The sequence below is a fragment of the Drosophila arizonae genome, chromosome X, assembly GCF_054131065.1.
Source record: "Drosophila arizonae isolate 15081-1271.41 chromosome X, UAZ_ARI_1.0, whole genome shotgun sequence".
Classification (NCBI taxonomy): Eukaryota; Metazoa; Arthropoda; class Insecta; order Diptera; family Drosophilidae; genus Drosophila; species Drosophila arizonae.
This window is the reverse complement of record NC_142927.1, coordinates 10,758,951-10,773,133: the sequence shown is the minus strand read 5'-3', so window position 1 is coordinate 10,773,133 and position 14,183 is coordinate 10,758,951. Positions and strand designations below refer to the sequence as shown.

Below are 14,183 nucleotides of genomic sequence, written 5' to 3'. Positions count from 1 at the left end.
ATTTTTGGGTATTATTTGATGCCCGGGACCGACAACTGCTGAAAAATGCACCTCATTTTGCCTGATTGCTCGGCTTGGCTGCCTCTAACGGCGCTTGCCGCATCATGGCCTCCCATCCCCCCCATGTGGGTCGGCTGCTGTTGCTGCTCATCATTTGTCTTATAGAGGGTCTTGGCATATGTGCACGTAATATTTTAGTGTCGTTTACTTAGTGCAGGACCTGTATTCCGCTGCCTCCTACTCTTCCTCATCGTCTTCCTCTTCGTCTTCCGCTTCGTCTTCCTCTTACTCTCGTGATGTGCCTGAGCCTGCGGCTGCTGTGGCTCTTGCGGATCGAGCTGTCCCTGCCCGGCAGTTATTTCTTTGATATGCATTTAATTTTTAATGGCCGCCTGAAAGTAGGCAACGCTTTTTTGCTTTTACGACTGCCTGCCACTTGGGCTAATTAAAGTGGCCGGCTGAGAGACACCGAGACACCCAAGCACGGGCAAAGATATCGCTCCAAGTGCTTTAGGCGAATAGCCCAGACAGCAGCAGCACCATCACTAGCTTACAATAATAGCAACTACAACAACTATCGCAACAGCAACAACAGCATGCCATTAAATCTTTGCTTATTAGCCTGATTATTTTTCAACATATTGGTAATTGCTAGCTGTGCAGACAATGCTTGGGTCCCTGCATATAACAAAGCAACCGAAACGTTATTATTAAGTGTGAAAGCCGTATAAATCACATCAATTAAATAAATTTATAATATATGAGTAGCTTAGAGCATTTCTTTCTTGCGTGGGTCATTGGCCTGCAAAGCTTCATCTGATGGAGTACAAAATCATTGCATACTTTTAGGCAGCACAAAAAATTGATAGCAAATCAAAACCAATGCATGTTGGATTCCATAGACTATAGTTATGCTTGATCATCGTGAGGTGCAGAGGGAGACGTTGTCCATCTATCTAATAGTTGCCCTATACTATAATACGTATGCCTAGATATTTTAAATAAATCTTATAATATGTGTATTATATTAGAGATCTGCTGTAAGACAGATCAAAAGCCAAATGTGTGTGAATATGTGTATGTGATTTGTCTCATAGTGCTCGACACTTAGTGAAATGATTGACAATAAGTCATAAAATGCAATGAATACACTAACACTGGACGAGGAAAACGTGCAGAGGCCGTGGCCGAATGGGCGGAGCGAAAACTGGAAGAAAAAGAACAACAATTGAAAACTCGACTTGACAGTCGGAAGCATTCGGAGCGCAATTCAACTCATTCAATTCGTTTTGCTCTTGTTTAAGTGTTGTGCTTGAAAGATATACCTGTAATGAAGAAAAATGTAACAAACATACTTTTTGAAAGACTTTCGTCTTGGTCCACATTTTCAGAAAATTTGTAAAGGTAAAATAGTCATATGAAATGAACTATAATACAACGAATGAACTATATCATTTTGATATATTATATTCCTGTTCATTTATAATATTATATTATTTGTAGATTTTTATATAAATACTTGTAAATATTGTAAATATTAGTGACAGCTAACGCAAATTAGCCGCCAAGAATAACTAGACGAAAAGCTCACCAAGAGGTTACTGGAGTACCTCGTATGGCTTCAATAAACGTTATTAGATATATACTAATTTGTATAATAAAAATTGATAAAAGTTTTATTTTTACCTTTTATGTTTTATTAAGCCATACTAGGCACTCCAGTAACCCCTTCGTGAGCTTGTTATCTGTTAATGCTGTCGCTAACACATACAATAATAATATAATAATGGTAGCTGTGCGTCAACTAGTGAGCATGTTTTCTTGCCTGCCTTTTCTCATTTCATTAAAGACCGTGGCTAGTTTCAGGTATCGGTGCAATGTGATGTTTCTTATGAACCATTCGCAGCCGGTAACCAATCTCATGATTTAATTCTGTTACCATTTAAGAGTTCAGACTATCTTGAGTTCTTTTCCATGCCAAAAGCTGTAATAATTTTTTGAAATATGGATTTATTCAAATGACAGCGTCCATCTTACAGCCGAAGCAGAACATCATTTGATTGTTGCTAAGACATAGATGTATATACAAACATATACATATATATGTATATTTCAGTCATGGAAAAGCCCTCTCTAGACAATAGAGCGCAGCTCATTTGATGGCATTACCCGGCTGCCTGCAAAGCCATTCAACTCTGAAAAGAATTCTAAAAACGACTTTATGAACTCAACACCAAAATAATAAATTACAAAAATATAAATTATGCATATATTTGACAAATCGATGCTTAAGGGGAATTCCCCGTCACCCAATATACAATATGCCCAGCTTGACAAGGAAAAACTCAAAGCTCTGTCATACGTATGTGGGAGAGAAGGTGAGCAGATGAGTTATGTATGCATACGAGGCAGACTTGTTCCGATTTTCTCACGCTGTCACAATTGGGTGCAGTTTCTGCGCGCCGATCGTGAAATCGTTGGACAAATTGATGGCCACTCGAAAGGCTAATAATTATGGCAATCAGAGTTTATCAATTAATTTATCTGAATGCCAATGCAGCTGACGAAGTGTTACTTCGAGCAATGCAAACTATGTGAAAACCTGATTCGCGGCTTGATTTTGTAATTGCCGAGCAAATTACGCGCTGAGCCGGCAAAAAAAAGGAAAAACAAAAAACAAAATAGAAAAACAACTTGGAGTCGGCGTGGCCCGAAGTGTTGCTCACTCATTGGCCACGAATGCCGCAATAATCGAAACCGGTTAACAGCTGCGCATCCCCCTTGCCCCGCCCACCTGCCATCTGCCGGCCCAGCTGAAGCTTTATGTATCGAACGTGTCAACTCTATGGATATCAGCCGCATTCGGCTGACACTATTATGCAAATGCCTAGAACACACTCTGACTCCCTTTTCCGTCCTTCTCGTAGTTATGCTCTATATTGACAGCAAATGCAGGGAGTCTGCGAGTCGGTGTGCTGCTTCACTTACATTTGCATAATATCTAATTCGTAAATCCGAAGTAGAATGTAAATTTTGTACATAAAAAAAAAAACAACTGAAATTAATATAATTTTCCTGTTTTGCTATATTTGGCGAAATTGTCATAAACTTTGAGCCAGTTTCAAAAATTAGGCTATGCGAGACAGCTGGATCTAGGCACACTCTGCTTGTGCCTTAAACTAGCCAAATTCAAGTATAGATACGGGTACAAACAAGTATGCTTATAAACTGAGATAGAGACTCTGACTAGAGAAACATATTTGGCTAGAGCTAGATGTAGATATTAATACAAATTTACTCTGATGGGCGTGAATAAAACTTTTTTAATGGATATGGAGACACATCTAGAACTACACTCACAGATACAAACAAGTAAGAAGGCTCCAGTCGAGACTGCTCGACTGGGAGATACCCTGCACCCTCCAAGCTGATATTCAACTCCTGCACTTCTTTTTTGCACACATGCATACACACGCATCCGACTGCCGACTGCGCAGTTAGCAGCGATTTTTCGATTATTCTCGATAAAAAGTTATCGGACGAGTTATCGAAAAAATAAGATAAACTTGTACTGCCTATGGTATACACGAGTATGCCTGCTAAATTTCAGCTCTCTAGCTCTAATATCTTCTGAGATCGGCTTGCTCATACGGACGGACGGACAGACGGACAGGGCTATATCGATTCAGCTCGTCGTTCTGATCAAGAATATATATACTTTATGGGGTCTGCGATGATTCCATTATACCCTGATTTTCCATTTTCAATCGGTTCAGGGTATGAAAATACAATAGCTACATGCTCAGATGTAGCTAAAGATACAAATATTAGATATAGATATAGATAGATACACTGAGATACGAATAGATATACATAGATAAGGACTCATATCTCTATAGAGCAAGAGCTCTGTGTAAGAATACACACACAGATACAGCTTATCTGGTTGCTGCAGATATATATCTATATGATGATTATACAGTTAGAGCTATAGATACAGATACAACTACAGTTGGCTGAAACTAAATAGATCCATATATACAATCACTTAAATAGATAGATGCCACTACAGATACAAATACAACTTATGATATATACATAGCTCATTAATCGCGCTCTGCAAAAAAAGAAAACAAATTTAATCAAACACTTAAACAGTGTAGAGAAATACAGCATAATTCATGATCGGCGATGATCGCAACTAATTTCTAGGCCAAAGAAAAAACGTTTTAGCTCGCTATTATGCCCTTCACATTTGCACAGACACAAGAGTAGTTGAAGTAATTACTAAAATAATGCATACATTCTATTGTCTTATGGCACGGATTTAGTTTAATTTGGCTCACTATCTATCCTTAGAGAAATATTTGGCAGCCGTGACCGGCAAAAATGTGTTTCTGGCCAAGGCTGTTGGCCTCCATTAGTAACACTACTTTTTGTTCGGCAAGAAAACTGAAAAGCAAAAAATAAATAAATAAATAAATAAGTAAAACCCCATTTCGCGTTATGTTATTAAACAATTAAAAACACACACATGCACATCTGATAATATGAACAAGAGAAATGAAATAAAAAAAAAGGCTGCGCTAGACGAAGAGCACCCTTCGAATGTTCGGCTGCTCACTTCTCCAATTGATGATAATCACTTATTTTTATTTCCATATTTATTTATATATCTATACGAATTCAATTTGTCGAACCTTGGCGCAGACAAGATAATAAAATCGATTGCCTTAAGGCGTCAATTAGTGTAAATAATCCAACTGCTTCGTTTTTGACGCATTAACAGCGCCAGATACATGGCTGCAGATACAGCGCGAGCTACAGCGGCATGGCAAGCAGAGATATAGCTAGAGATACAGCTGTAAATGCACCGATAGATGTTTAGATGGAGCTATAAAGATACAGATGTTGCTATGGTTAAAGATAGAGATAGAAAAAGGCATATGTCTAGAGATACAGCTACGTATAGCTCCATTTCCAGATGTAGCTATAGATGCGTACCTATAGATACATATACTTCAAAAGATATAGAGACGGTTATAGCAATAGATATATATGTATACTTCTTGACGTATACCAAGATAGACATGTAAATTCAATACTAGATGCAATTAGCTATAGATACAGCTATATACTCAGTTAAGATACAGATACAAAAACATAGATATATTGAACATATAGATATATGTATGTACAGCTATAACTACACATATAAATAAAAAACATTGCTGTAGATGCAGATACTTGCAGATACTCACACACATATAATGAGACAGATATATAAATTTGTATATACACATCTATCTAAATATAAAATAAAATATATATATATATATATATATATATATATATACATTTATAATCTCTAGATTATTGCTTAGTCCCTCACAGATTAAGCAGACACAGACAACTTCGGCTAGCGATTCATATACATACAAATATATAGCTATAGTTACATATATAGCCAAAGATGGGTATTGGCCAATCCTAAAATAGTTTTTAGCATTAATTAATTAAATAAAATCCACTGCCTCGCCTTCCAAACCGCAAAGCGTCGACCAACTTTCAGTTTCAATGTTTGCCCATCGAATTAGGCGTCGAGCAGCAGCAGCAGCAGAAGCAGCAGTAGCAGCGGCAGCTGCAGCTAAATAGCTGGTAACTGCTGTTTAGGCCACTAGCAATGCCGCTCACCTCAGAGGCAGGACAGGTGTGAAGGGGTAGCTGACTATGTTTGCATCTTACACAGAGACAAAGATGGCGACATATATTAGCTGCTTTGTTTTAATAACACACTCAAAAGAAGTTAAATAACGCGCCTCTCTTTGCGAATCTCATGGCATATGTGGTACTTGCCGAAGAAGCACATCACATTGCTTGACGTAACTGATCATCCCTCCTTCTCCCTCTCTCTCTCTCTCGCTCTCTCTCTCTCTCTCTCTCTCTCTCTCTCTCTCTCTCTCTCTCTCTCTCTCTCTCTCTCTCCCTCTTTCTAGCTGCATGAGTGTTGCATTATTGCTATTCGCGCTTGGCCAACATACACACAGTGCAATGCACACCTCCCTTTGTGAATTCAGCAACAACAAGATATAGTTACCTGAGCTCAGGTTAGTTTGGCTACAATCGCTTTGCGCCATGTTAACTGAGCAAAGTGTCTTTTAATTAAGTGCCTTGCCGGCCATAATCCCATAATGTAGATACAAACTTCACACTTTGACTTGACCCATATAAATCTATAATACAAGGGCTCAATTAGCGACAAGTTCATGTTCAGAAATGCCCAGATAATATTGTTAATTTTTTGGTATTTACTTGTTAATTTGCCTACCAAAATTTCGGCGAGTCGAGGCTAATAGGGGATAATATTCGTATTCAAAACTAAAAAATAAAATTGGAGGAATCTATATAGTAAATATGATAATTGTAACTAAAAACTAAAATCACTTAAAACAAAATGTTATCGATAATCTGACGCAAATATTCAGATGTTAAGACTATAGTTCCTAGAAGAACTCTCTAGAAGAACAATAAACAGAACCTAAAATTTTGCATCTAAGCATCTCTTGCTAAGCTATTGCGACATATCCAATATCAGATAATATTCTTGAATGCGAGCTCAATTTCCCAACATTTTTTTCATTTCCTTCGCCGACTATTTAATGTAATAATAATATCTATGTTATACACCATAGAGTAAGCAAATATTTATCGCCTACCAAGAGTGTCGCAAATAAATATGCACACTCCGGCGTTTCGTTGATGTGTTTGTTTTTTTTTGACACTTGTTAAAAGCCGTTGGCATACGGCATGTGTTTGGAGTGTGAAATACAGTGAGTACAATGTGTATCTGTCTGCCTGCCTCTCCGTCTATTTGTCAGCCCTGCCTCGGAATGCAATTTTACAATTGACTCGGCGCAGCTCAGCTCAACTCGGCTCATTGCCGGCTCGCAAATAATGCGCGGACTGTTCCGCAATTGTTATGCGGCGATGTTTAGCGTCAGTTTTGCTTTGACCTCAGTGTTTGGCAGTGTTTGCCAGAGACAAACAAAGCCGGCAAGTGGGTAAATTTTGGCCAAGTGCCACCTCACATAGCCAGCATTGAATGCCGGCTACCAGTTGTCTCGGCCACCTCAAGTCGGTCCCCCCGATCAATGCTTACGCTTTGATCATAGATAAACGCACAGATTTATATGCCACATGTCGATCACCAGATACTCTTGTCTCCTGTCTGCCAGCCAGCTACTATATCATGCCAGCGCTTATACTAAATCAAGCTCGCTATACCAGAAGAAGCAGCAACAACATTGACAAACACAAAAACTACTTAGCTTGGTTGAGCCCAGCTTAATCAAGTCAGCTGTTGACACTTGTCTCCAAGACCCAACAAGTTTCCGTCTTTATTTACGATATTCGCTCCACGAATAAGATAGAACATGGCATATCAAAAAATGCACATTTATTTGACTCAGAAATAAACAAAATTTATTAAATTGCAGATTTAATCGAGCATGTTTTGTGGTTTTTTTTTAGAGCTAGAAAGAAATAGATATAGATCAGGATAGAGAGAGAGCAACTACTGGATCTGGTTCAACTGAGTTATTTGTTCATTGCCAATGGTTGAAGGTATGGTCGACCCCATATAGTATACAGTTTATTGATCAAAACTAAGATAGCTTGGCACATGCTCATCTATCTATCTGTCGTCTATCTATCTATTGTCTGTCTATATATCTGTTTACCTATCTATCACTCTATTGTATACCAATATATCTACCTATCTATATGTCTTTCTATGCATTACCGTCTATCTATGTATCTGTATATCTATACAAAAACAATATACATCGATAGATATCCCTATAACTATTTTGATGTCTATATGTCTATCTTTGCATATTTATTTGTCAGTATCTCGTATATTCTATATCGATTTCTTTCTAATATCTCAGTCCCAATCTCAAATTTATTATATTTATTATTGAAAGGAACTTTATTTTGTAAGCATAACTTGATAATCAGTACAGTTAAAAATAAAACTATATATATTTATAATTAAAAATATGTCTCCTTTGCTGCCTCACAAAATAGTATATGCATATATTCCTATCTGATTAGGATCGTATACCTGAAACCACAAAGTGGCAAGAGTGTTTCCCAGCACCCATACTGAGCTGTAAATTGTGCAGACATTTACATATATTCTATTGTTGGAACTTGAATATAATAAAACAATGTATATATTTAAATATATAATTATGTATGTAGTTTCTAGAAACATCGATAATAGTATACTATGGAGCTTTTGTTAACATATAATCGGTTTCTATTTTATTGGATTATAATACCTATTCTATATTTATACTGTCTGGGGGGTTTATTTAAGGGTCCGCTCAAATTCAAAAGAACCTGTTTAGTGAGCGCTGTTTATTATTATGGATAGAAACAAAGGAATGTAAGTCTCTTCTAAACAGAATTGAGAATATTAAATTGATCATAAAATATACAAAAATTAGTAAAAAAAGGAAAAAAGAAAAACACGCATAAAATAAAATTAACAAAATAAAGTCAAAAAAGTTTCGGGTTTGTCCACAGGCTCGTTAGCTAATATATGAATATTTTACAGAGAACATAGTTCACTTAATAATATGCCTAGAGCCGGTGATGATGAATCGAAACCCGTTCGACGGAGTTCATCGGATTTCTGGTTTCATAATTATGCGATAGCTGTGACAGCTGCGATAGAATCATGAGTCAATCCCTGGGCCATCTAATGGGCCCAGAGCTGGTCCAGCTGAATGAAACTCACTGTTTGGCATTTGTAGACGCCCATAAATATATGAGCATGTGACAAGATTGACGCGTACGATTTGCATTTTTGTGTAAGTTTGCGGTCCGAAAACAAGTTGGGCCGCCATCACGCTAAGTATAATAAATATTCATGCAGTCGACAGCCGGAATCACATAATGTCTCATATTAACTAAATCTTATTAGCCGGGCTGTAAGAAAGAAAGATGCGAACAAGCAAACAAACATAATGATAGTTTCACATTCATAATGAGCATCATTCCCACATTAGGCTCTTGGCATTAAATCCTGATTTTTGCTTATCTAGATCTGCAAATCTAGAAAAGTTATGAATATCAAATGAATTGGAATGAATATCAATAGAACCAATTCTAGCAGTTTCTAGACTTTTTTAAGCAAAGAATAAATTTCCGAAACTTTTACGTCAAGCACGAGCTTATCGACTTGAACTGTTCGAATTAGCAGTCATAAAACATACTCCCAGGTCAAAATGATTTCCTTAAATCCCAAGCTGACACACCTTCAAGTCATATTCACGTTTCACTCACTTCTTAAAAAATCATAAGAAAGTAAAAGTATTACTAATTTATTGCTAATTAAACGATATAGCCTTAAGTTACATCGACTCTATAAATGTTAAGTCATATACGCAAACCAAAGCCCTCACTCTTCGCCTCTGTCATCCATTATATAACAATAAAAACGAGTTAATCTGTTAAGTTGCCAGAAACGAAATGTAAGACTATATTTTAATTGCCAATCAACCAGTTCTATATAAAAACAGAACAGGATGATTATAATGCTAATGTGGTAAGAAAACATTTATAGCACGAATGCCATTAACAAACGAGCTTGACTAGTATATACCCTGTGAATATGCAAATGTTTGACATATCAACCAATGTAAATGAATTATATACTTAATTTGACATTCATAGTTACGGCACGTACCAAATTTGATGTATTTAATTTTTGCATTTATTTTCAAAATAAGTTTTAGGCATTTTTATTATTTTTTATAATTTAGAATAAAACATAAATAATAAATAATAAAGAGATATATTTGATATAAATGTTAGTAATAAATCACTAAAATAATAATTAATCATAATCAAAATCTAAAATAAACATATATAACAATTATGTTTTTAAATATTCTCTAAAATATATTTTTTTATAATTATAATGTAAAGAAATTTTTTGCATTTTCATAAAATATTGTTTTTAAGCAGTTAGACCTGCTATTTTTTTTTTATTTTTTTATTTTTTTTTTTTTTAGTAATTTTAACAATAATAACAAATGCAGGCAAATGCTAGATAACAATTTTGTATGGCTTAAATTTGTTTACAAAAACATACATATTATACAATATATTTATAACAGAAATCCACTAAAAAACACTAAACTAATTTAAAGAATAATAAAAAATAGATTTAAATGATAAATCAAAACCTTTGTAAGCCTAAAAAAAAAAAAAAAAAAAAGAAACAAATAATAAAATAGTAACAAAATAGTTTTATTACCATATCAATACAAACTCGTATTTTGTATAACTAAGGCTCGTCGATCTTCGCATAATAGACAAACAATAGTACTAAACTCTCAGAGCAGACTCAGAGACGACAAATAGAATATAAATGCACTCAAATATCGAAGATGCGAACTTCTGATACAGTTCAAACGACTTCACTGGGTATACTTAGTTTTGAGAGCGCTGAAAAGCAAACAAGCTTCAGTGCTGATGTTCTTCTTGGCAGAGTTATTGATTGAATGCCATTCAAGATGCGATAATTGGGTTTCTAAAGACAGTTATTGCTCTGTGAAGTCGACAGATTTGGGCTCAAGTGTACAGGTTGCCAAGTGAATATATTACTACTGGAGGCTGCCGTGTGAAAACTGGTTTCCGACCCAAAGCCGCTTATAGAACCCGAAAAAAAGCGACAGTATATAATGAAAATTATATATTAATGAAACAGTTTGCGCTAATTTGTGATTTTTAAATAATATTTGGTGTGACGAATGGTGCGACGAGAGATGCGATCATAATTAGTGGAGGCCGTTCAGATGTCGGAGACGTTCTAATCAGTATTTTGTACGGATGTCGTTTTGTTTACGTCTGATAGATACATATTGATAGTCGATTCGCTGCCACCTCTTCTATTAGCTGGACGATGAAGCAAGCCAACAGAGAATTTGTTTTTGGGCTTTAGAAATTTGTTTAAATATATATATATTTATACACATATATATTCATTTGTGAGTTTCTATAAAAACAAAAGAGACGAGTAAGACATAAACCGTTAATTAGCATAGAGCACCCCATTATAGTGTTCCATTCGATAGTTTTTCGTATAAAAACTTGATACCTCGATGCCAGCAACAACAGATCAACAAAGTCTACAGACCCTAAACATGGTAAGTTCTAAGAACGAAACACTTATCGAGTGAAATGCTCGAATCGATAACATTTTGATACTGAATTTCGGTCTTTCTTCTCACTTGTCTATCGCAGAAGTTCTGCGTTATCGCTTTGGCTTTGGTCGGCCTAGTGGCCGCCGATGTAAGTCACCTGCTCAATGTGGGACAAGGCTCTGGCTATGCCTATGGCAGTTCCTCCGCATCCTCATCCTCGTCGGCGCCAGCTGTGCTGCCCGGTAGTGATTCCAGCAGCTACACGCCAGCTCATTTGATTTCTCAGAATCAGCAGGCAACTACTTCTCAAGTCGTTGTCGGTGCAGGCATCAGCAGCGGTAGCTCATCGGCTCCAGCAGTCCTGCCTGGTAGTGATTCCAGCAGCTATACACCAGTTCATTTGCTTCCTCAGAATCAGCAAGCTCAAGTCATTGTCGGTGCAGATACCAGCAGCTACCAGCCAGCTCATTTGATACCTCAGAATCAGCAAGCAGCTACCGGACAGATCGTTATCGACGTGGACACCAGTAGCTCGTCGGCCCCAGCAGTACTGCCCGGTAGTGATCCCAGCAGCTACACACCAGCTCATTTGCTTCCTCAAAATCAGCAAGCTCAAGTCATTGTCGGTGCAGACACCAGCAGCTACCAGCCAGCTCATTTGATTCCTCAGAATCAGCAAGCAGCTACCGGACAGGTTGTTATCAATGTGGACACCAGCAGCTCAACGGCCCCAGCAGTCCTGCCTGGTAGTGATTCCAGCAGCTACCAGCCAGCTCATTTGATCCCTCAGAATCAGCAAGCATCTACCGCACAGCTCATTGTCGGTGCAGATACCAGCAGCTACCAGCCAGCTCATTTGATCCCTCAGAATCTGGGATCAGTCTCAAGTTCAGTGCAGACACAGTCGTTCAACATTGGCGCCAATACCTATACACCGCAACAGTTCATTACTCAGGGCGATCGCGTTGCCCACGTTACCTACGGCGTGCCGAAGGCGCCGATTGCCATTGGTGCCAATACCGTCACACCTGCCCATCTGTACCAGGAGCCCACATCGAATGGCATTGAGGAATCCAACGTAGCCAACAACAAGATTGTATCTGCTCTTGTCCAGCCCACATACACGGCTCAGGCTGCCTCTTCAAGCGGCTCCGCCAGCTATGGCACACAATACGGCTCCAACGGCGGCTATGTTTACTAAGCTGCTTAGCTTTTTCCATCTTTGTCCTCTCTCTCCTTTTACATCTATGTTCCTTCTCCTTTTTGTGAATAATAAAAATTCAAAACGAAATCTACTTACCGACTTTTAAATTGAATGACGTAGTCAGTCGAACCATCTTAAATGAAACTATAATTTGAAATGTCAATCCAATATTCTCGCAGAGCTCGTCACGGTCCATTCGCTCATAACGAAGATTCACTTTGAGCCTCTAGCACTGCCATTAATTTTAATTAGTCGGATATCGGAATTGATCAGCTGACAAATCGAAGCTGAGATACTCTTGCCACATTTGATATATGAAACTGCAGTCAGTGTAAATCAAATATGGATCCATTTAAGAAATAACTAAGGCACAGCTGAAGAAAATTTGAATTCATTTACATTTTTCTATCTGAAATAAGCAATCTAAAAGTTAACTCAAACTTGGCCCAATCCGTTTAAGCGAGCTGCATTTAGTTAGCTCATATCAATTTATAACCCATAATTCAGCTGTGTTAATTATTTCGTGACGTTCGCGTTTATGTAAATGCAATCTCAGTAACTAATGTTAACACTCTGCTATGCATATGTAGAGGAAGTTGGGATTTTTCTATGCCAATGTTAGCACTCTGCGTGATGAATTATGTAGATCTATATAATGTAGATGTATTTAATGTAGGGGTATATAATTAAGATTTATATTATGTATAAGAAATTGGACTTTTCTATGTCAATGTTAAACCACTGCAAATGCACATGTATATGATGTACATATATATTTGTATATGATGAATATGATTTATATAATGTATATGATGTATATGATGTCTATGATGTTTATGATGTATATGATGTATATGAGGTATATAATGTATATGATGCATATGTATATGATGTATATGATGTATATGATGTATATGATTTGTATGATGTACATGATGTTTATGATGTTTATGATGTTTATGATGTATATGATGTATATGATGTATATGATGCAAATGATGTATATGATGTATATGATGTATATGATGTGTATGATGTATATTATGTATATGATGTGTATGATGTATATGATGTATATTGTGTATATGATGTATATGATGTTTATGATGTTTATGATGTATATGATGCATATGATGTATATGATGTATATGATGTATATGATGTGTATGATGTATATGATGTATATAATGTATATGATGTATATGATGTATATGATGTATATGTTGTATATGGGTTTATGATGTTTATGATGTTTATGATGATGTTATGATGTTGTCTGTATGTATATGATGTATATGATGTTTATGATGTTTATGATGTATATGTGTATATGTGTATATGATGTCTATGTATGATGATGATATGTATATGATGTCTATGATGTATGTATGTGTTCTGATGTATGTATGATGTATGATGTATATGTTGTATATGATGTGTATGATGTATATGATGTTTATGATGTATATGATGTATATGTTGTATATGGTGTTTATGATGTTTATGATGTTTATGATGTATATGATGTATATGATGTGTATAATATGTACACGATTAATATTATGTGTATGGTACATGTAATGATATGAGGTATCAATACAATTTATATGATGTAAACGATGCATATTATGTGTATGCATAGGTATATTATGATATGATATTTATGTATATAAAGTTTTTTTTTGTTTGCCAATGTTATGTTATGCCTTTAATGTATAAATTAATATATAAAGAATCTTGCTTTGCCTTAATAATATATG

At 36.3% G+C, this 14,183-nt stretch overlaps 1 protein-coding gene across 1 annotated transcript; it reads left to right on the top strand.

Annotated features, from left to right (window-relative positions):
• The first annotated feature begins 10,536 nt into the window (after positions 1 to 10,536).
• On the top strand, positions 10,537 to 12,514 carry LOC108620123 (uncharacterized). The gene is made up of 2 exons (XM_089474568.1): positions 10,537 to 11,222; positions 11,320 to 12,514. The coding sequence occupies exons 1-2, from the start codon at positions 11,178 to 11,180 to the stop codon at positions 12,418 to 12,420; spliced, it is 1,146 nt and encodes a 381-aa protein (XP_089330694.1). The 5' UTR covers positions 10,537 to 11,177; the 3' UTR covers positions 12,421 to 12,514.
• The last annotated feature ends 1,669 nt before the right edge of the window (positions 12,515 to 14,183 follow it).